The 21,750-nt window shown below is 46.3% G+C and overlaps 1 protein-coding gene across 2 annotated transcripts in view; it reads left to right on the top strand.

Moving 5' to 3' along the window:
- PIK3AP1 (phosphoinositide-3-kinase adaptor protein 1) overlaps positions 1 to 21,750 on the top strand; it is an 82,741-nt gene that overhangs the window by 47,407 nt on the left and 13,584 nt on the right. For both annotated transcript variants that reach the window (XM_074959893.1, XM_074959894.1), the window contains 5 exons: positions 3,529 to 3,671; positions 4,417 to 4,549; positions 7,363 to 7,559; positions 10,087 to 10,276; positions 18,177 to 18,272. In XM_074959893.1, the coding sequence (XP_074815994.1) occupies positions 3,529 to 3,671; positions 4,417 to 4,549; positions 7,363 to 7,559; positions 10,087 to 10,276; positions 18,177 to 18,272 (759 nt within the window). The remainder of the gene's footprint in view (positions 1 to 3,528; positions 3,672 to 4,416; positions 4,550 to 7,362; positions 7,560 to 10,086; positions 10,277 to 18,176; positions 18,273 to 21,750) is intronic.

The following is a 21,750-nucleotide window of genomic DNA, read 5'->3' on the forward strand; positions in this document are numbered from 1 at the left end:
ATAATTCATTACACAAGTCTCGAACAAACTGATTAGTGTAGCTTGCTCTTTAATTCATGGAAACCCGTTTATTTGTTCTGGGTTTGTAAAACAACCAAACTGACAGTTACAAAACTGAACTTAGATTTTTGGACCAAAGTTTAGCAATGGGGTTTCCGAGGCATCTTTATAAATTTGTGGTAGCTTCCCAATAGGGTGAGTTAACATCCATTTTGATTTCTTGAGTCAAGTGATGGCTCTGTTGCTTCATTTGAGAAAAATGTCCATAATTAGAATTGGGCAAAATTTTTCATCTCAAGGGTTTTTTTTTACCACAAAACGCACATTCATGTTGACCAAAACATTTTGTGAATTCATGTCAAATTCACAAATGGTTTCGCTTGAAAAATAAAAATCAACCAAAAAAGTGGAAACAAAATGTTTTGATTGTTCAATTTGAAATGATTTTTCATTGAGAAAGTTGCTTAGATTTTATTTTTAAAAAAAAATTTAAAATCTCAAATGAAACAACTTCTTTTTCCAACTTTTTGGTTTGCTGAAAAATGTTAGTTTTGACCAGAAACAATCCTTTTCCCCTGGAACAGACAGCAAATCAAAACATCATTATTTGCACGTTATGTCATAATGTGACAGTCTGAGGAACAGAGGGACAAATCATTACACCTGTTCAGCTTCCCTGAAGTCAGTGGGTAGAAATGGAGAGAACTTGGCCCAGCAAACGGTTAAGGTAGTGTGTCTAAAACAAGACTGTTAACTTAAATACCAAGGCTGTCAAGCAATTAAAAAAATTAATTGTGATTAATCACGTGATTAATTGTGCTGTTAAACAACAGTAGAATACCATTTATGTAAATATTCTTGGATGTTTTCTACATTTTCAAATATATTGATTTCAATTACAACACAGAATACAAAGTGTACAGTGCTCACTTTATATTTATTTTGATTACAAATATTTGCACTGTAAAAAACAAAAGAAATAGTATTTTTCAGTTCACCTAAAACAAGTACTGTAGTGCAATCTCTTTATCGTGAAAGTTGAAATTACAAATGTAGAATTATGTACAAAAAAAACTGCTTTCAAAAATAAAACTGTGTAAAATTTTAGAGCCTGCAAGTCCACTCAGTCCTACTTCTTGTTCAGCCAATCGCTCAGACAAACAAGTTTGTTTACATTTGCAGGAGATAATGCTGCCCACTTCTTGTTTACAATGTCACCTGAACATGAGAACAGGCATTCCCATGGCACTGTTATAGCCGGCGTCACAAGATGCCAGATGCGCTAAAGATTCATATGTCCCTTCATGCTTCAACCAGCATTCCAGGGGACATGCATCCATGCTGATGATGAGTTCTGCTCGATAACAATCCAAAGCTGTGCAGAGTGACACATGTTCATTTTCATTTTCTGAGTCAGATGCCACCAGCAGAAGGTTGATTTTCTTTTTTGGTGGTTCAGGTTCTGTAGTTTCTGCATCGGAGGGTTGCTCTTTTAAGATTTCTGAAAGCATTCTCCACACTTCATCCTGCTCAGATTTTGGAAGGCAATTCAGATTCTTAAACCTTGGGTCGAGTGCTGTAGCTAGCTTTAGAAATCTCACATCAGTACCTTCTTTGCGTTTTGTGAAATTTGTAATGAAAGTGTTCTTAAAATGAACAACATGTTCTGGGTCATCATCCGAGACTGCTATAACAAGAAATATATGGCAGAATACAGGTAAAACAGAGCAGGGGACATACAATTCTCCCCTAAGGAGTTCAGTCACAAATTTAATTAATGCATTATTTTTTTAACGAGCGTCATCAGCGTGGAAGCATGTCCTCTGGAATGGTGGCTGAAGCATGAAGTGGTCTATGAATGTTTAGCATATCTGGCACATAAATACCTTGCAACGCCAGCTACAAAAGTGCCATGCAAATGCCTGTTCTTACTTTCTGGTGACATTGTAAATAAGAAGAGGGCAGCATTATCTGATGTAAATGTAAACAAACGTGTTTGTCTTAACGATTGGCTGAACAAGAAGGAGGACTGAGTGGACTTGTAGGCGCTGAAGTTTTATATTATTTTGTTTTTGAGTTCAGTAATGTAACAGCAAAAATCTACACTTGTAAGTTGCACTTTCATTACAGAGATTGCTCTACAGTACTTGTATGAGGTGAACTGAAAAATACTATTTCTTTTATCATTTTTACGGGCAAATATTTGTAATAAAAATAATATACACTTCCATTTCAATTACAACACAGAATACAGTGTATATGAAAATGTAGAAAAACATCCAAAATATTTAATAAATTACAATTTGTATTCTGTTGTTTAACAGTGCGATTAAAACTGCGATTAATCATGATTAATTTTTTTGAGTTAATCGCGTGAGTTAACTGCGATTAATCAACAGGCCTATTAAATACACATTTGGAAACCTATTTATACATAGACTCTAAGGCCAGAGGGACCAATCAATATGATCATCTAGTCTGACCTTCTGTATAGCACCCGCCAGAGAACTTCCCCCAAACAAGTCCTAGAGCAGATCTGTGAGAAAACATCCAATCTTGATTTAAAAATGGTCAGTGATGGAGAATCCACCACTCTGGCTTTATAAACCTACCTCCCTTTCCTCTAGCTTATTGAATTAAAAAGCATGTTGAGCTTGCTGTCTCTAATACTAAGTGAAATAAGCTTTACATTTCCTATGTATGTGACAGAGTAACGCTTCTAGTCCAGGTGGCATTCTGACTTGTTACAAACAAAGGGGTATACAGGAATTAATGTTCAACCCTGACCAGGTTGTGGCTCAAAATGTCTGATGTAGTGTGTCAGAAGAAAAAAGCTGATCCACCAGTTGGACGTTGAGTTACACATCAGGAAGGGTATAAGGTCAGAGGTATATAGGAGACTAAACCTGAGTCTGATTAAAGTTGCAGGCCTGGACTGCACTTAACCTTCATTGAATTTCACTCAACTCCAGTTCAGTTGATGGGGATGCAAAATCTACAGTGAGTTGTAGATATACAGTGGTTTGGGTTGGAATCTGTTCCAGAGAGCCCCAAGACTGGGGTGGCAAGAGGTGCTCTACCTCAGGGTTGAGGTGCATTGACATAGCTGTGTGTTAGCATTGGGTAGGCTGGACTAGAATTAGTAGGGAATGCTGCCAGTCAGGAGTGAGGTGCATTGACATAGCTGTGAAGAAGAAAGCTCTGCAGCACCTTCCTTCAGTATGCTCAAAGCAACCTTTATGCCCTCTGTGATGCATAGGGTTGCCAAGCCTCCAGGATTGTCCTGGAGTCTCCAGAAATTAAAGATTAATCTTTAATTAAAGATGATGTCACATGATGAAACCTCCCGGAATGCGTCCAACCAAAATTGGCAACCCTACTGACGCATGCCAGATTCACCCACGAATTGAAAAGCTTTGGCTGATGGAGTGGAGTGAAGTGGAAACCCCTCCTAACGTCAGTGCTTCTTCTGGGTGCTCACGCTCATTGCCTGGTCTTACTGGGGATTGTTTTCCTTTCCTTTGAAAGACTTAACTTCTGGAGCAGCATCTCTGCGGATATATTCAGGTGACTTGATGGTGGGGGAAGCGAACATCAGCTATTACACTGACATGGAAGAGATTGGCAACTTGTTGGCCAATGCAGCTAATCCAGTGGAGTTCATGTGCCAGGTAATGACAATGGACAAAAGGCAGCTTTTGAAATCAGCCCTTTCTGGGGCAGGAGGTGAGCAAAAAAGATTTCCAAAGCACTCGGAAGGAAAAAGCTCACCAGCAGGATAGAAATGTAAGCTAATTGTCTTCTTGCAGTCAATATTAATTAGGTCTAGCAGATGTTTCCCATCTGAAGAAAGCAGAGTGTGCTCTCTCCTTTTGAGGAGCTATGGTAACTCCTAGATTTATTGGCAGCGCAAGGAAAATGCAGTAATTTAACGCCCCAATTTAGACTTTGCTAACTTGAGAAACTGGGTTTTACAGAACCTGAAATAAGTCTTCAAGAAATAACAAATCATTTGGAAAGCTAAACATAAAAGCCTTGTGCAACAAGAGAAACTGACAAGGCTAGTTGAGTGTATTGCAGAAAGTAAAGTAACTCCTTCATTTTTCACTCCTGTTTTAAGAAACGACTTAATCTTTGCATTCCAGGCTCACTCACTGTGCTTTCCAACCTGCATACTCAGTCACTGAAAATAGTAGCACCTGATCATGTAACTGAATACAGTGTCATGAATATGCACCAGGAAGCAGTTAAAATTGCACATACGACCTTAACTTTGGCCCTTCTGGTCTTTGAGTGTTTAGCATTCTCTTCTCTTGACTTAGTTTTTTGTTTTTAACCTACTTTATATATCCAAACTGAACTGAATGTCTGGCCTGAAAACGCCGCCAAGATAAATTACTTTTCACTTGTGTTCAGGCCTTTAAAATAGTACCATATAACATAGAAGCTCTGGACAAACTGTTGACCGAGTCATTGAAGAACAACATTCCTGCAAGTGGATTGCACCTGTTTGGAATCAACCAGCTGGAGGAAGAAGATATGACTACAAGTAAGTGTTTAAAAAACGTCCTTGTTACAACTCCCTGCTTATAATCAATGGCTGTAAAATGAGTTGCCGGCAGCACCATGTGAAATGGAACTACAGGGTTTTAACACATAAAGAATGGAGGAAAGAGCCATTACCTTGGCAGGCCTGGGGCAGGACAGACAATAATCTATGGCCAAGATCTTCAAAAGTGCCTAGTGATCTTAGGTACCCAACATGAGCCATCTTTAAAAGAAAATTGAGCCCCTGCTCTCTGAAAATGAGCTCCCTTTCAAGGTGTTAAACTGAATGCTGTTGTATTAATTTAGATGGAATGAAGGGGCCCAAGAGACAAAGGAGTTAACATAACCCAGTCACTGTAGAACATTAAACAAGGTTTGGGGTTTGGTATCTAGAGACCTCAGCCAAAAAAACCCCATTAAACTCTTTATTGAAAGATACAGAAAAGAAGGAAAAACAGTTAAAGAATTTGAAATGTAGGGTATTAAATACAGTTTTCATTTTAACAACATCCCTTGTTCCCTTTCCTTTAGCTGGAGAGAGTTTTTAGAAGGACACCCCTCCTCCGCCCCACATTTGACAGTCATTTAGTTGGTATTTGGTAATAACTGTCCTTTTGCGGGGGAAAGAAAAGAAATGAGTTAAGCTTGACTGGAGCTGTCATTGGTGCTGTACTTGTTAAAGTCTGATCCCATTTCTTAGAAGACAAGTTGAGATAAACACAGACACCGGGGAGAGGAAAGAGCAGCAAAGAGAGAAAATGCAGCTTCTCTCTGATGCTGACTCTCACTTGCAGCCCTGCTATGGGAAAAACACAGGCATGGCACACAGTCTGATCAGCCACTGCGAGACTGGCAAACTTGTTCCAGTACTGGGCTGTGTAGGGCATAGCCTTTAGCTGCCTTCCCAGTGACAGGCTTATAGCAGTGTTGGAAAATATACAGTCTTAGCTGGCTAAGCTGGACTGTTCTTAGACAGAAGGAAAAAGGAGGTGGGAAAGAGAAGAGGTAAGGCAGGGAAGGAAAAGAACACACCAAGGTGGGGAGGGGCAAGACACGTCTTGCATCCCTGGTGGTGGTTGGCATTCAGCTGGAGCTGGTAGGGTGGTGATGTCATTTGGATCCCTCTCTCTGGCCCAGTCTGGTCAGACATCCCTCAAGCTTAGGACAAAAAAGGACCCAGGAGATGTTGGAAGTGGCAGTCATGATGGTGAAACTTGCTCCAGTAGCCAATTTTTCTCCCCAAAGTCTCTTTCTTAATGACCCCAAAAGGGAGTGCCGGGTGCAATAGCCCATCCCCTCTTTATTTTCTCTCTCAATTAGGCTTAATAGCAACATACCCATTTTGGTTTATTCATTTTTGGTCCTCAGTCCCTCTTGTTTACCAGGCATGTTCTTAACACAGTCCTTGAATTGTATCAGGAGGCCTTTATGTTTGGACTAATTCAGTCTCCTTTTTGTACCTTTTCCCATCACCATTGGTTATTCTAGGTGATTTTGACAGCTTATGAACTTTCACTTCCTCGTTCCTGTTGAGCTCACAATTAGGATAAATTGGGAGGCCCAGGGTCCAAAATCACTTGTCACTCCTGAAAGTCTTGGCTGTCCGTTTTTGTAAAAGTAATGCGTGCGGTGAAGACCACCTGGACCACATGCCTCAGGACCTGCCTGGCAGCACTTAGAGCCTCAGCAGTGGGACACGACAATGTCTCTGAAAACAGGCCCAGTTTGGTAGGGGGCAATTTGATTTTAAATGCCTGGATCAGAGCAGCCTTTCCAAATACAGTAGCTTGTTGTTGTGGTCAGAGTGCTGTTGAATTCCCCGGGATTAGCACATGGCTTTTGGGGACCTTGGCCAGCACCCCAGGACCCCTTTTTTGGCAGTATTTTCCCCTATCCCTCTTCTGTATTTCCTGCCTCTGTGTTTAATCTCCTGATCCTCACTTTGCTGACACCCAGCTGGGGTTGACCGAACAGTGCTGCTCCTTGAATATCCAGAAAGAGCCCCTGTAAACCAGGCAGCTCCCTTCTCCCCCATGCCAGACGGAGCCTTCCTCAGCCTCTGTCCTGGGCAGTGCCTGACATGGGCTGTGCACGTCTGCTGTGCCAGTATTCATGAGCAAAGTGTGCACCTTGGCATGGAACTAGCAAATGCACAAGCACTCTGGTAGGCGCGTTTACGAACCTGGCTGAGGCTGAAATTAGCCACATGCTTCTTCACCACGACGTCATGTGTCTACCGCTGTTGAGTGAGAATGCACCTTGTTCGTGGCTAACTCTGCCATCTAGTTTCTTGAGGGTTCACTACCCTGCCCCCCAACACCTGATGTGCTCCCCTACCTCATGATGCTGATGCATTCGCCAGAGAACAGCTTTTCCCTTTTTCACTCCCTTCTCCCTGACCTTCCAGCTGATCCAGAGATGGAGCCAAATGCGCCGCCAGCGGTGCCCCAGTGTGCCAGGCAGGTGTGCGAGGCAGGTGTGCCCTCCTGCGGCATTTTTCATGAGAAGATTTAAGTGTCTTTGAAGCTCAGATTTTCACGGCTAAGTTGCAGCTTTGAAATGCCTGAAGGGATTTGGATGCCAAACTCCCAGGAAAACCAATGGGAACTGGGCATCTGAATGTCCTAGATAGCTCTGGCTGGCTCAGCCCTACAGGCTGAGTTCTGCTCCATTCTGACGTGGTGTAGCTCTTCCAGGGCTATTTAATGTCCTGCTTTTGTGTGCCTCCCCCTTTACTAGCCGCTGCATTCATTGCCCACCGGGTGTGTTGATGCCAAAGAGGAGCTTGATTTCTAAAAGCCTTTGTTCTCTCAGATCAGAGGGATGAAGAGCTGCCGACGCTGCTTCACTTCGCTGCAAAATACGGGTTGAAGAACCTCACGGCCCTGCTGCTCACCTGTCCGGGAGCCCTGCAGGCCTACAGCGTAGCCAACAAGTATGGGTACTACCCGAACAACATCGCCGAAAACCATGGCTTTAAGGACCTGCGGCAGTTCATGGACGAATACGTGGTAAGAGGGAGCAAGGTGCTGCCGGAGGGGGCTGTACGGCATGCACTTTGCACAGTGAAAGCTGCCCCAGATCGCTCTCCGTCAGGCTGGTAGCCTGTCACCAAGGACAGTGCTGTGCACTGGGATGGCAAGCTGTGGAGGGGGGTGGGGAAATTGGCATACCATGGCCTCTCTCTGGCGTAAGGTGGGGCTGGCAGCTGGGTGCAGCATGGGAGACTGGGGAAGATGGGTAGAGGGCTCTCGGAGAGGAGCAGAAGCGATAAAAACAGAGTATGCCTTTCTGGTCCCCTTCACTCACAACCCTTGGGACCAGCATGCTGCTACTGATGCATCCATGGCATCCGATCCCTGGTGTGAAGCTTCTGAGATAAACCCTAATGCTGCCAAAGCTGCAGCCCCTCAATCCTGTTCTGTCCAGCGAAGTGCCATGGCACTGACGCAGAGTGTGCTGTGGTTCTGGGGCTCCAGAACTCTCTCTGATTGCCTGCACTTCAAAGTCTTTGCACTTTGTCACTTCAAAGCAGCAGGAAAAGGAGCTGAGGGGAAGTGCTCTGAACGTGACAAGCACTTTGCAAGCACAAGGGTGACGCCTTGGGTTTAAATCTCTGTGCAGAAAGCCTTGCACTTGTTAGCTTGCGGGCTACATGTTTGAAAGTGGAGGGACTTAATGAGACGATGCGGGGGAGGGATGTTCACCCTCCCCGGTAGGGGTGAAGCCCTGTTTTGAAGACTTGGGTGCTGCTTAGGTCTTGTGCTGGTTTTCTGCGCAAAGGCAAGTGACAGACTAAAATGGACTGTGCAGGCTCCCGATGGGCAGCTACTAGCCAGGTTGTGTGGCCTTGCCCTGAAATCAGTGGAGTTACAAGCCTGTGAATCGTCTCTTTCGTTAAAGTGCAGGAGAAGTGCAGGAGGCTGAGAAAATCCAGCTACCTCCAACCCTTTTCTTTGATCAATACACCACGAGCGTCACAGGCCTGGCCTGGCCTGTGCTAGCTTTTTCTCCCACGCCTGTTGTGGTGTGAGAGCTAGTCAGGCTTGAAATAGCAACCCCAATGCGCTATCCGCCATGTCCCGCTTACTGTAAGCACAAGTCAGTGCAAGCATTAGTGAGCACAAGCATTAGTGCAGCCACTGGTGGGGGGCGAGAGCCGGAGATAGGCTAACAACCAAAAAGCCACTGTGGCAATAGCCAGAGGAGGCGAGGAAAGAAGGCTCCTTCCAGCTGTATGGCAGAGAGCTAGTGGCTGGGCCTGGAGCACAGTCGGTGCTGGGTTTGGGGGAGAGCAGCTGGGGAAGCGTTCTGCCTCATTGGCGCAGGCCTTGTAAAATTAGTGCTGCTCTCCAGCGCGACACCTGCATAAAGAATTCCATTGCCCTGAGAAATGAAAGTGGCTGGTATTACACGAGCGATGATCAGCTGTGAGGTTTCCTGTTGGTCTCTCGGAGTAGACGGGCTGTGCGCTCCCAGAACATGTTCTAGTACAGCTGTCAAAAAAAGAGGAAACTAAATCCAGAGTGAAGCAGGGGCTGGCCCTTTCTTGCTAATGCTTGGGGCGAGGAACTGTTTCTTTGATCTGCATCTCCAGCTAAAGTCTCCAAGGGCAGCTTCTGTTGAGCCATCACCACCTTCGAATGAGCTTGGCATGTGTCCTGGCACTTCCAAGTATGTGAGGCTTGAGGCGGAGTTAGCAGAGGGGCAGCAACTGTTTAAACGTTGTGCCCGCTGGCTAGGGGTGTTCTCCTGTACCTGGAATAGCCGCCAAAGGCAAACACGGCATCACCCCTGATCACTAATACGTCACAGGGCTAGGAAGGGGAATCTGCAATCTCCACGCCATGCAGTAGTGGCGGCAACTGCTGGTTTTGGGGTCAAGCCAGCTCTCCTACTTTCCCATGTTGCCTCCTCTGTAAATGGCTGTTCTGCATCTGGGGGGATTGGGTTCTCTCTCCTTCTGTCCCCCTCCTTGTGCTGGATTCCTGCACCTGAGCTTGCTCCTCCACTGAGCTACCCTCTTCAGCTCCACAGAAGAGCCAGCACAACAGCAGGTGGCCAGGGAGGATCTCATGGTGGTGCTAGTGCTGCTAGAGACAGCTTGGGTGGCCTCTCAGAGACCTGGCTATCCACTGTAGCATAGACCCCGGGTCTGTGCAGCTACGATGAGGACTAAGGTACATGCAGCCTTAGATATGGGTTTACACTGGAAGGCTCTTTCCATTACAAGTGGGTGGCAGACTTATCCTGATATTGGCACCGACTTCCCAGAAGGGGAGACCTGCAGATGCAGTTGTGGGCTCAGAGGATGGATGTGCTGGTGAAATATACCAGACTGATGTCCCTGGAGACTTAAGTCCTCTGCTTGCTTAGAGCATGGGCAGTAATTCAATCTGCTAACTCTGGACACTGGATGGATGCACGTGCACTCAGTAAATCAGAACATGCTAATGCACTGCACCTCACACAGCAAGAGCAGCTTTATTTCTCTGATCCTCTCCTTCCTGAGTCTTTTGCTTACGCTCCCTCCTCCAGGAAACTGCTGATATGCTGAAGAGTCACATTAAGGAGGAGCTGATGCAGGGTGAGGAAGATGACTCTGTTTATGAGTCCATGGCTCACCTCTCCACCGACCTGCTGATGAAATGCTCCCTGAATCCTGGCTGTGATGATGAGCTCTATGAATCCATGGCCAATTTTGCCCCGGATGCCTCAGACGATCTGTGTATGTATAGACTTTACATTGTGTGGAGTGTTGCAGGCCGTGTCAATACTCAATCTCTTATTATGTTAAGCCGAGTGTTTACACATGGCAGGTCCCTGACTGCATTTATACTGTGTTTTGATTGTAACATTTCTGCTCTGTCCACACCAGCAGCTCTAAAAGATGGTTGGGCTACTGTTGCCTTTGAGATAACAGGCATAAAAAGAAGTAACGCTTTCCTCATTAGACTGCAGATCTTGCTCTGCATGAAAGGAGTATATGGTAAAAAGGCACTTCCTGTACAGTAGGGCTGAGCTCTAAAAGGAAGGACAAGGAACTTCAGTCTGATGTAGAAGCTGAGAAGCCAGTGTAGTGACTTGAAGGGAGGCGGGACAAGCTAAAAAGTGTGGGTTGTTCTTGTTTAACTGCTTGGGAGAAAGTCAGCTGTCAGTGGAGGGGAAGGGAGCGTGTTGGCACTTTAAAAATTCATTGCTTCAGGGAAAACTTCTCCTACTGAAACACTTCTGCTTATAGACAATATATCTTGGATTGCTTCCCCTCCCCCATATGAATATGAAGGACACTCTAAAACAAGATCTGTGTTGCTTAGGGGTTCAGTTGCCACTGCTGTTTATCCTTCACCTGAATTCATAATCCCGTCTTTGTGACGTCTCATTTGGTTGCTGTGGAGATGGTTATGTTGCTACAAAACCAGGTTGTTACGATTTCAGGTGGAGAATAAGCAGAAGGAGCAACTGAATGCCTCAGCCACAAAGATCCCATTGTCCCTAGTCCTTGAGTGAGGGCTGGGGAGCTGTGGGTAACGTGTGCTGTTTCAGAAGTGGTCTGCATAGAATTGGTTTCTAGATGTTGGTTTGGATAGTTCTACTGAGAATGGGTGGATCTCTGTGTAAGATATTTAATGTGGGCAGGGCAAAAAAATCAGAGGAAAAACTAGTTGAGTTTAGTGGGTTGAAATGCCTCGACTCTACAGTAACCTAATAATTCTTTTGGTGTAGGGTATCCTATAACTTAGTCTCTGAGACTTTTGAATTGGAATGTAGAATGTAGCTGTGCTCTCAAAATGGCCTCGTACTGTGTTCTCCGACTTCAGATCAAATGTGCTCAGCTGACGAATAAAAGTGGTCTGATTGCCAGTACTGCAAACTTGGGGTCTGAGTCGGGCTGCGCTTTCTGAACCTCACCGGTAGCAAAGGTTCTGCAGGCCGCATTGTGCTCTCGCGACACATGCACAAGGCCAGTGACTTTGGTGGCTTTGCAGAGGTCTGAAGGACTAGAACGAAGTGATTCTCTTGGTGCACAAAAAGGAACTGAATCCAGCTTACACACTGCTGTATTGGCTCTGCAGGGCTGGCAGAAGTAAAGAACAAAAAATTCTGTCACTAGTGGGCAATCTTGGCTCTGAATTCACACAAGGAGCAGATCCGAACAAGAGGGTGACATCTTAAAAACTATGCAGAACAGAGCTGTTCTTTAAGTCTGAGGTTTGGTCCGTCTGCATGGACAAAGAGCCTTGAGCACTTTCTGTAACAGTGTGTTTGCTCTTGTGTCCAGAGCTGTGTTGTGCTTTCTGTGCTCCACATGGCTATCCCCTTCTACCCCGGGGCTGGTGGTGGTATAAAGAATAAATCTTTGAAGGCCTTACGGAGTCTTTACCTGGGAAAATTCTTAGTCCTAAACAGTTTTTGCCCCTATGTAACTGTATTGGTGTAGAGACGGATACAGCTCAACTGGTGGTGTAACTTAGTGTTGATGCAGTTATTTCAGCATACAGGTGTTTGACTGGTGTCTGAAATAAGCCCTTATTGAAAGTGGTGGGAGTATTGTCTGGGTTAGGACTGACTTAGTGATTATAGACTTCAAGATTTAGCACTTAGTTAAAGCTCTGAGGAAATGAAAGACTACATAGAAAAGTGAAACATGATGTTTGTTCACACATTCCCTCCAGGTTGGAACTGATTTCTAGTATCTCCAATGGCTTCTCTGAACAAGGGACATACTAAGCCACAACCATATGAGCAACATGGCCACCTGGCAGGATTGGACCACAGTTCTTGCCACACACTTCGAGAACTGACCCGAGAAAGCTTGAAAGCACCAAGGGGTCACCTAGCTGAATGAGAAGCTATTTGAAATGTAATCAGTTTCAAAGCGTTAAAAATAGCTTCAGGTTATACACTGGTGCTTGAGTCCCCCAGCCAGTCTCTAGTCTTGATCCCTTTCATCTTTTCAATGCTTTTCTCTCTCTCTCTTGGCCTATGGAAATGGATTCTGTGCAAGGAATTTTTACTTTGTGAGTCTGACAGTTTCTCTAACCGTTCAGTTCCAGGAAGAGGTGATACTTGTGCCAGGATTAGGACAGATTCAGACACCAGTGTGATGTCTAAGCTGATAGTGTCCCATGAAGCTCAGTTTTAAGATGGGCCACACAACCATAGAACTGGGAAAGAACTGTTCCTGTACAGAACTCTGTGTCCCCGGCCCTGTCCAGTGCAGGGTTATTCCCTACAGTCACTTCCCCAGTGTCATTCTAAATGCTCAAAACCCACTTCCCTTCACAAACTAGCACACAACCAAATAGCCCTTGCTGTTAAGAATTTTTTTGATATTGAGCCTAAATTGTCCTTTAGTTAATTTCATCCCATTAATTGTAGGAATTCCCCCTTCAGTAGAATTCCCCTCTGATTACACCTTACATTTGACCTTACAAGTATTTGAAAATTCCAGGCATAAGGAAATTGCAGCAGGTTTGTGTGGGTTGCAGGTAGATGTTACAAACAGCAGCCAAGAGGTATGAAGGGGGAGTTATCCGTTTCACCTCACTTCTGCGTTGTGGACAAAGGGACCATTTTGTCTTAACCGCTGTGAACTCTTTTCCTCCACCAACCTCTCCTGCTCAGTTCCAAACCCTGGATCACTAGGAAATGTGGCCTTTTGAATGAATCTGTGTGTGCCAGAGCTTTCCTCCCAACTTCCACCTCCCAACTCTTGGGGGTTGACTAACCTTTAACCAGTGGATTCTTTTTGATCTAAGTGCAGGGCAAACTTCCGTGCCTGGAATCAAAGGTGCTTTTCCTAAGAAGATGCCAGACGGTAGGGTCTGATGTGCCTGATGAGGAAGGGCATGTACTGAAGCCTGATGGAGGGAACAATGGAACTGTCTCCTTAAAGTGTGAAGCAGAACACATCCTGTAATGCAGTGAAGTACCAGACAATGTCAAGGAACTGGTCAATGTCCCATGTCTGTAGATTGCCACTGTTCGGGTCTGTTTCTTACACTGAAGAAGGTTCCATGTATTAAGGCCTTAGCACATGCAGCTCAGTAACGACCGACTGGAGTGGGAAGGTGCAGATTTTTATCCAGTCTCTGAACCAATAAGGAGAGCAATGATTTACTTGTAGGAGAAAGCTATGAGGAACCTCTGCCCTCCTCCAAGGCTATGTGTTTCTTGACCCTATTCACTCTGTTCCCAGCCAGGGGAAGGCATTTCCTTCCTCGGCTAGATAGTTCTGTGACCCACCTTTTGACTTGCTAATTATGACACCTATTTTTGTCTGCAACCAAGGATGCTGGAACTAGGAGTGCTGGGGGTGTGGGAGCTCCCCCTGGCTTGAAGTGGTTTCCATCATATACAGAGTTTACAGTTTGGTTCAATGGCTTTCAGCACCCCCACTATACAAATTGTTTTAACGTTACTGTCTGCAGCTGTGGCTTTTCCCTCTCTAGGAATTACTCAAATACCATTCTGCCCTTCTCTAGGGCCTGGCGTCCACTGACTTCAGTGCATTTAACAAACTGCAATCTTCCGGCCAGGAGCAGCCAAAGCACCTTAAAAGTGGGAGGGCCACAGGCGCGCGAACTATGGTCCCACCCCCATGTCACCCATCCACCCCGAGATCCTACCCCTTCCCCCAAGGCCCCGCCCTTGCTCCGCCCCTTCCCCCAAGACTCTGCCCCTGCACCACCCCTTCCCCCGAGGCCCCACCCACCACTCACTCTTCTCCGCACCATCCCCCTGTCACTTGACCTTACGGCCGGTAAAAAATGGAGGGGCCATGGCCCCCTGGTCCCCCTTGTTCTGGCGCCCCTGCTTCCCGCCACCTTAGAAACATTAACTCCATTTTAGATGGGGAAACAACCATGTCACTTCCCCTCTGCCGCTGTGTGCATGTGACCTTGGACAAAGATCTGGGACACCAGATTACCTGCCTGATTCCCAGCCCTGTTACCTTAACCATAGACCATCCAGCTGCAGGAACTAATGGAGCCAGAGCTTCATGCTTTAGAGAGTTAAATAGTTAATCTCGCAAGCCCCCTCTGGAAGGGACACTGCTGGAACAGCAGCTTTTAAACGATTGTGCCGTGAAGTGCAGAACGAGGTTTCAGAACCCCTGACTCCCTACTAAGAGTGGATTTTGTTAGCTGCTCACATTGTCTTTTCCCATGGTAGTGAGCTGCGTTATCCCCGTTCCCCCATCCCCCGCATAGACAAGGTTTTTCTAACCTGTGTCTATGGACTGTAGGTAGTACACAGAACTGCAGCCTTCTTGTCTTCCTCAGGTGAACGAAGGGAATCGTGCACAAAATGTAACTGCTTTAAAGTTCTGGGATGGGATTATGGCAAAACACTGAAGTCTTTGTGTTAAGTAATAGAGAACTGACCTCTGAACACAGCTGGCTTTGTGTGTGCGCTCGGTAATAGCTGATTACAAATGGCTCTGAAGACTTAATGGAGATGGGGGCAAGGGTTTCTTTACAGGCTAACATAAAAGGCAGGTGCAGCCATGCACTGAGGCAGCCTGTGTGTATTGTTGGTGTCTCTAAGACCAAGGGGCAGTGACTGAACTTCCAGAAGGTCCAATGCTCTGTTGGCTCAATGAGAAGCTGCTAACCCACATGAAGTCTCCAGTCGCTGCACAGAGTGGGAAGGGAAATTGGAGGGCTGTCTTTTATCTTAAATCCTACCTAGCATGACACCTGAGATTCCAGCATGGCTTCTCCTCTCCCTGCTGGCTTCACGCCACAAGATCCTTCACCCTAGATCCCCTGACTAGCTCAAGCAAACTTGGGGTCACTTGCAAACTATTGCTGGGCACGTGGCTGTGGGGCCCAGACTTTGTAGGTGACTCTTCTCCCCCTAATCCCTGCTCCAGAGTCTCATTTCTGATGAGGTAAGGGGAATAGATAATCCATCTGGGAGATGTCCAAGGCTTCAGCTCAATCTGGGGACATGGGTAGGACATTAATAGGTGTCATCTATATACAAGGCAGATCTGTGTGCCAGGAGACAATGATGTGGTAATTGCCTGTCAGCCAACCCCAAGATCCTGCCTACATCCGGGAAGCTAATCTCTCTCCCACCGAGTCAGTGTCTGCAGTTCCCTGTGATCTGTCACTAACCTCTTCGCCTACTTCACTGAGTAATGTCACATACTTGATATTTTATTTATACTTATGGTTCATCCTCCTACGGAGTCGGGTATATCGGACAGTGCACGAGGATAACCTACCTCTGGTGTCTTGGTCTCTTATTTTTGTCCATTTGGAGTCTGCAGTACAGCAGTGTCTAATATTCTAAGCTGCTGTATTTCATACCAATTAGGTATTGTCCTTTGACTCCTGGCAAGTTTCCAGTGTGGCTCTCAGCTGGGCAAAGTTTGGGGTCCCATTATAGTTTTCACTCTTCCTTGGCAAAATCAGCTTGGCCTTCTACTGGGAAAGGAAAAAAAGAACACCCCATAAACGGAACACATATCCTACAGGCAGTTGGTGAGATTAGTGAGTTAACTAATCCTGGCTAATGCTCCATAAAGCAGATCTGGTCTCTACCATGGGTCACTCACTAACCAAGTGTAACAGTGATCCCTTGGTATAAGATTTTCTCTGCCTGAAATCGATTGACAACTTATTGGCTAGATAGATCGATTTTACCCAGAAAAGCAGTAGCCTTCTTATGCAGTAGTTATCTCCGGTAGTTGACACTACATGGTGAAAAGATTTGGCTACGCAATAGAAAACTCCCCAACTTCCTCTTACTGTGCTGGTCTAATGATTTTGCAGAGCACTGACAAAAAAGGGGAACATGAGGCTGTCTCTTTGTTTTCTATGCGGAGAAGGAAAGGAATTTTGCACTCCCAATGCTGTCTACTCCACTCCGAAATCCATACATCAGTGGCTTGGTTCATGGCTGATTGTATAAGTTATAAATACCAGTCTGTTAAAATTATTTATTACTTGGATCAAAATGACAAGTTTCTGTACAAAGACATGCACTCTAATGCTGAAACATTGGACGTGCATAGGCAACTCCAGCTGAGCAGCCCAAAGTGTCTTCCAAACAGTAGCTAATCCTCAACGCCCTGTTGGCAACTTCACTAAACTCTCCACTACACAACTCTGTTGTTCGCCTCTGCCTGTACAGCAACAGCCTTTCTTAGCTGCGCACTTGAGGAACTTGGCAGAAATCCTGTGCAAAACGTACTGAGCATAGCGACTTTCAGTGGCTTATAACTTGGCCACATTAAAACAAACTTGATCAAAACATGAATTTCCACAGATGGGGCCTGTAATAGTTAAAGCACTTGCACAGTCGGGAAGAATGTGCTGACATGCTGAATAGGGGTCTGTGACAGGGTGCTGCACTCCATGCTAGGATGGTGCCTCCTCCTGGTCACTCAGGGGAATAGCATGCCAAGTCAACACCCCTTCCCACGGTGGCACACCATCTTTCCACCTCTCTCTCTGGGTCGGAAGCCCCACTCTTGCTCCATGAGCTGCTGCTGCCTCTTTGTGACTTGGCTCTCCGGTCACCTCACTCGACGTGTTTTCCCCTTCCTTCAGCAATCCTGGGCAGCCTTCCCATTCACTGCCTCAGAGTGCCACTTCCTCAGTGGCTGGCAGGGGAACCTGGATCCACCCTTTACTCCAGGTTCCGGCTCAGGGATCCTCTAGTCTGCCGTCAAGGTCTGTTCCCTTTTAGACCTTACTGCCTTTCCCTGAGCCCTTTCCTTACCACCTGGCACTCCCCCCATCACCTGCAGGTTTGCTAGCAGCTAGAGGCTCCAGCCACATTGGGGCTCCATTGTTAACTGCTGTATAGATTTGTAGTAAAGACAGTCTCTGTCTATCCTAAATAGTTTACAATCTTAATTTCCCCTCCAGCCATTTCAGCTGCAGAGCATCACACAAAACTTGTTTGGTGGGAATAGCGTATCTGCCTTCACGTTAAACATCTGAGCCTTTCTATACACTAGTCTCCTCCAGGCAGGGACCCCGCCTGGAAATTTCAGCCTGAAAGGTGAAAGTGTTGGGAGGTTATGGGCAAAGAAAGACACGGTTAGAATTTAGACTTAATTGTAGTATCAATGCTCTACTGTTCCAGTGCTGGGTATTAGGCTTCGTCCGCACTTAAAATGGAGGTTGTCATAGCTACGGTGCTTAGGGGTGTGAAAAATCCACACTCCGGAGCGCCATAGCTACGCTAACCTAACTTTCATTGTGCTAGGTACCGTCGCTCGGGGAGGCAGTGTTCCTACAGTGATGGAAAAACCCTTCCATTGCCATAGGATGCATCTACACCATGTAGCTATGGTGCTAGAGTCCCTGTAGTGTAGACATGGTTTTAGATTGGATACAGTGCAGTACATTCGCTGTTCAGAGTAGGCATGGAACTCTATCTAGTCTTACTGGGACTTAGCCCCACAATCATCTGTTGAGGCAAATACTTGTGCTTGGAATTGTCCAAATTGTCCATCCTAAAGTTGAGTGACTGGTCAGTGGGCCCGGATGTTTCAGAAATCTCAGGTCCGCTAATCATATTGGGTTTATGAACAGCTAATGGAAAACCCGGTGTGGTTGAAGACATAGTTAATGGATTACTCTTCCTAATTGTTCTTCCAGATGTTGAGATGCTTCAGTCAAAACCCGAAGCCCCAATCGCTAGAGACCAGCTATCTCTGACTACAAAAGATTCTATGATCCGCAAATTTTTAGAAGGTGAGAGCTGGGGGGCGGGTGGAGAGTGGAGGTGGTGGGGGAGGATGGGTTAGGGCTAATTAAAATGAATTCTGTTTGAGATTTCGTCCTGCTCTGTAAGGATAGAAGCAAACTCCCAGTGCTCAAGGTGAATGGCTCTGCTGCACTGGGTATTTTCCGCATCTGCTGCAAAGTGTTCAGTACAGCAGGGAAGGTGGTTGATGTATCTGCATGGTAACACAACCAACTTGATTCGTGTTTTAACTCGGAGTAAGATCCAGTTCTGGTTCTATCCCCTCCTCACTTGTTAAGTGACATGAATATTCAGACAGGGAGGTTCTGCTGAAAACACTTGCCTTTCTGTGGCCTTCTGCTCTCCATGTTAAGAGGATTTCAGCCACCCTGAATCAGGGCCCAAGTACAGATCTGCCTGCGGGAGGAGTTTGACTTTTGACTAAGAGTGGCTAGTTATTATCCTCAACTACCTGGTTGTGCAGATAGGGATGTGGCCTCTGCATTGACTTCAGTGGGAAAGGATGGTGCCAAGAACCTCTAAGACCAGACCTCTGCTAGGTGCTTAATTGAGGTACCTGTCTTGAAAGCTTTTGGCTCAGTTGGTTTCTGCATGTACGATGCTCCAGAAGGGGTTCTACTCTGTAGAAATGGCATAATGGGGCTCCAGGTCTTCCTATCTAGCATCCCTGTGAACTCTGCCTGGCCCCTGAGAGCCAGTCTGGATTATATCCCTCTCTCACATCACCAGCAACTAAGGGTTTGTCTATGCTGACAATTAGTTTGTGGCAAGCTGGGGGTGGGGGGTGGGGCAGGAGGGGTGCTCTGCACTAGCCTGCCACAGACCAGCTGTCCACATGGACACATTAACAAACTGTTAATGCACTTTTAATCTAGTCCCGTTTCAAAGAGGACTAGATCAAAGTGTATTAACAAATGCGTCAGCAGTGTCCACACAGACAGTTAGTCCGTGGCAGGCTAGCGTGGGGTAGATTCATACCCCAGCTTGCTGAGAACTAGATGTTTGTGTCGAGAAGCCCAAGTTTCTGCAAGTCAAACTAGGCCTTTAGTGATGCTGTGCAAACCCACTCTCTGCAGGTGCAACTCACAGAATTTAGTGAACAATCCTGTGGCTGCACAAGAAGGAATCTAATCCAGCTCCCCCTGCTAGGTGTGTTTCTGTTGGGTTAAGAGGTAACAACCAAATATTTTGTTGTCACTGAAGTGAGCAGATTTGACTGCACACACCTCCTGGGCCAGACAACCTAATGACAAAGCTGGCATTCGTAGACCAAGTTTCTTTGGGGAGAGGAGGAGGCAAATACTAACTTTCAGAACTGAGAACAGTCTTTCTCTTGAACCTCATTGTCTCCAGTGTGGGCAGCCGTAAGCGTTCAAAGATCATGAGACTGGGGATTTTTCTTTGCTTTCTGGTTTGTGGGCCTTTACTGTACGCTCAGGTCAGGTTTTCACGCTTTTCTCCAGAACTACGAGGGCTAGCCGATGGCTTTTTATTTAAATGAAAGCAGAGGTTCTCGATTGCCCAACGCCACATGCTGTGACACTCATGCTAAAACCATGTATTGGCAACACTGCTTCTAAAACGGCTTATCCTGCTTGTACCAAACACTGAACATCTAAGATCTGCCCTTGGGTAAAACATTTCACATAACTTCAGATGGATCGCTTGATGACGTTAGTAGGGTGTTTGTTCAAATTCTGGCCTGTAAAGGGAGGCTATCTTAAACCTTATTTATGGAAAGCTGGGGCATTTCTCCATACCACAGGAAGCTGGGGAGGCTTAGGCAAAAAGACCTCTGTGGAAAATAGCAGCCTGGAAAGGAGAAATAAAACTGTGTGAGGTTGGATTCCTCTTACTCTTTGCTTGTGCAGGTCAGATAATCAACCGCCATGCAGCTATGAGGCCGTCTTTGAATTCCAGCCGCTAAGTATCTTAATCACTCTCTGCTGCTAGTCTCCGGTTGATGGCAAGGGATCATTTTCAGGAGAATGTGCTGCTGATAAGCTAGGAAGTATCGGGGAGTTGCTTGGGTGAACTGGGTGCTGTTGCTCTCTGGAGAGCAATAGGTGTCTGAGGCCAGGGCTTATACCAGCAGTTTTGCTGGTAGAGTTTATATTTGTTTGGCAAGTGAAATAAGCTGTGCTAAGCTACACTGGCAAATGCAACTTTTTGCTGGTATAATAAGCTGGATCTGCACTAGGTGGGTTTTGTCAGGAGAGCTATACCGGAAAACCTTAGAAGCCTAGACTAGGCCTGAGTGTTGCTTTGGGAAAGCCTGCTGCAGGCTGGCACCCGCCAGTGCTGCTCTGAGCCTTCGGAAGGGCGCATGGGCCTCGTGGAGAAACTGGCCATTAGGTGAAGTCAGGAAGATGAAATGAACGTGGCTTGGCCAGGCCACAGTGGGCTCATGGATTTCATGCCAGTCTGAAAATGTGATTCTTATTGCATGGCTGGAGGGAACAAAATCCAACTGGGAAACCTGATTTGCTGCCCTCTTGGATGCCCTGGCCAAATGCTGCTGCCTACCTGGCTCCCGGCTCTGATCCCTGCCCCTCTGCATTCTCCAACTCAAGTTAGCCCTCAGCTCTGTGCTGCCACCCTCCCCGACATGCTCTGAGTCCCCAGCCCTTGCTGCTTCTCTGACTCTTCAGATACCTGGTGGCTCCTCTTCTGCTTTTCCACGTCACCAACTCAGAAGCAGAACAAGACTGAACTACCCCCGCTAACACTAATGCCCCAGCTGCTCTGCACATTCCCCTGCCCTTGCCAGCCATGCTGTGTCAGCTCTGGGTCACGTGCCTCTCTGAAGGGGGAGGGGTGGCCCAGTGACTAGGGCTAGGGCCTGGGCCTGGGCCTCAGGAAACCCAGGTTCAGTTCCATGCTGTGACCTTGCGTGAGTCATTTAAACCTCTCTGTGCTTCAGTTCCCCATGGGGACAATGGCACTCTCCTACCTCACCAGGGTGCTGAGGATAAATAGGTTAAAGATTGCGAGGTGCTCAGGGTGTGAGTACCAGAGTAGGTTTCTTCCACTGAGAGGATCCAAGTGGACTTGGTGCAACTCCCATGCCAAGACGTCAGCATTCCAGTTAGTGAATACGCAGACAGGAACACAGGAATTAATTCCTTTCAGAAGAGACCCATAGTCCCCTCGGCCAGTGGCTGCAGCAGAGAAGGGAATAATGCTTCTCAGATAACACAACTTTTGGTCAGTTTCAGCAGCCGGTAAATATACTAACCCCTCTAAGATGCTGGCCTTTGAAATCCAGTGCTCTGATAGGTTCGCTAGCAGCTGGGATCCGATAGATGGCAGATGACCAATGCAAGCAACAAACACTGTTAACATCCCAAATTTATTACAGCCCTACAGCTTTCCACTACAGTCCTTCATGATCCAGGAAGGAACCGGCACTGTTAAAAATACCTGCACCAAACAAGGTGGTACCTGCTTCAGGCACTTAACCCA

This window comes from Natator depressus, chromosome 7 (genome assembly GCF_965152275.1).
Source record: "Natator depressus isolate rNatDep1 chromosome 7, rNatDep2.hap1, whole genome shotgun sequence".
Taxonomy (NCBI): domain Eukaryota; kingdom Metazoa; phylum Chordata; order Testudines; family Cheloniidae; genus Natator; species Natator depressus.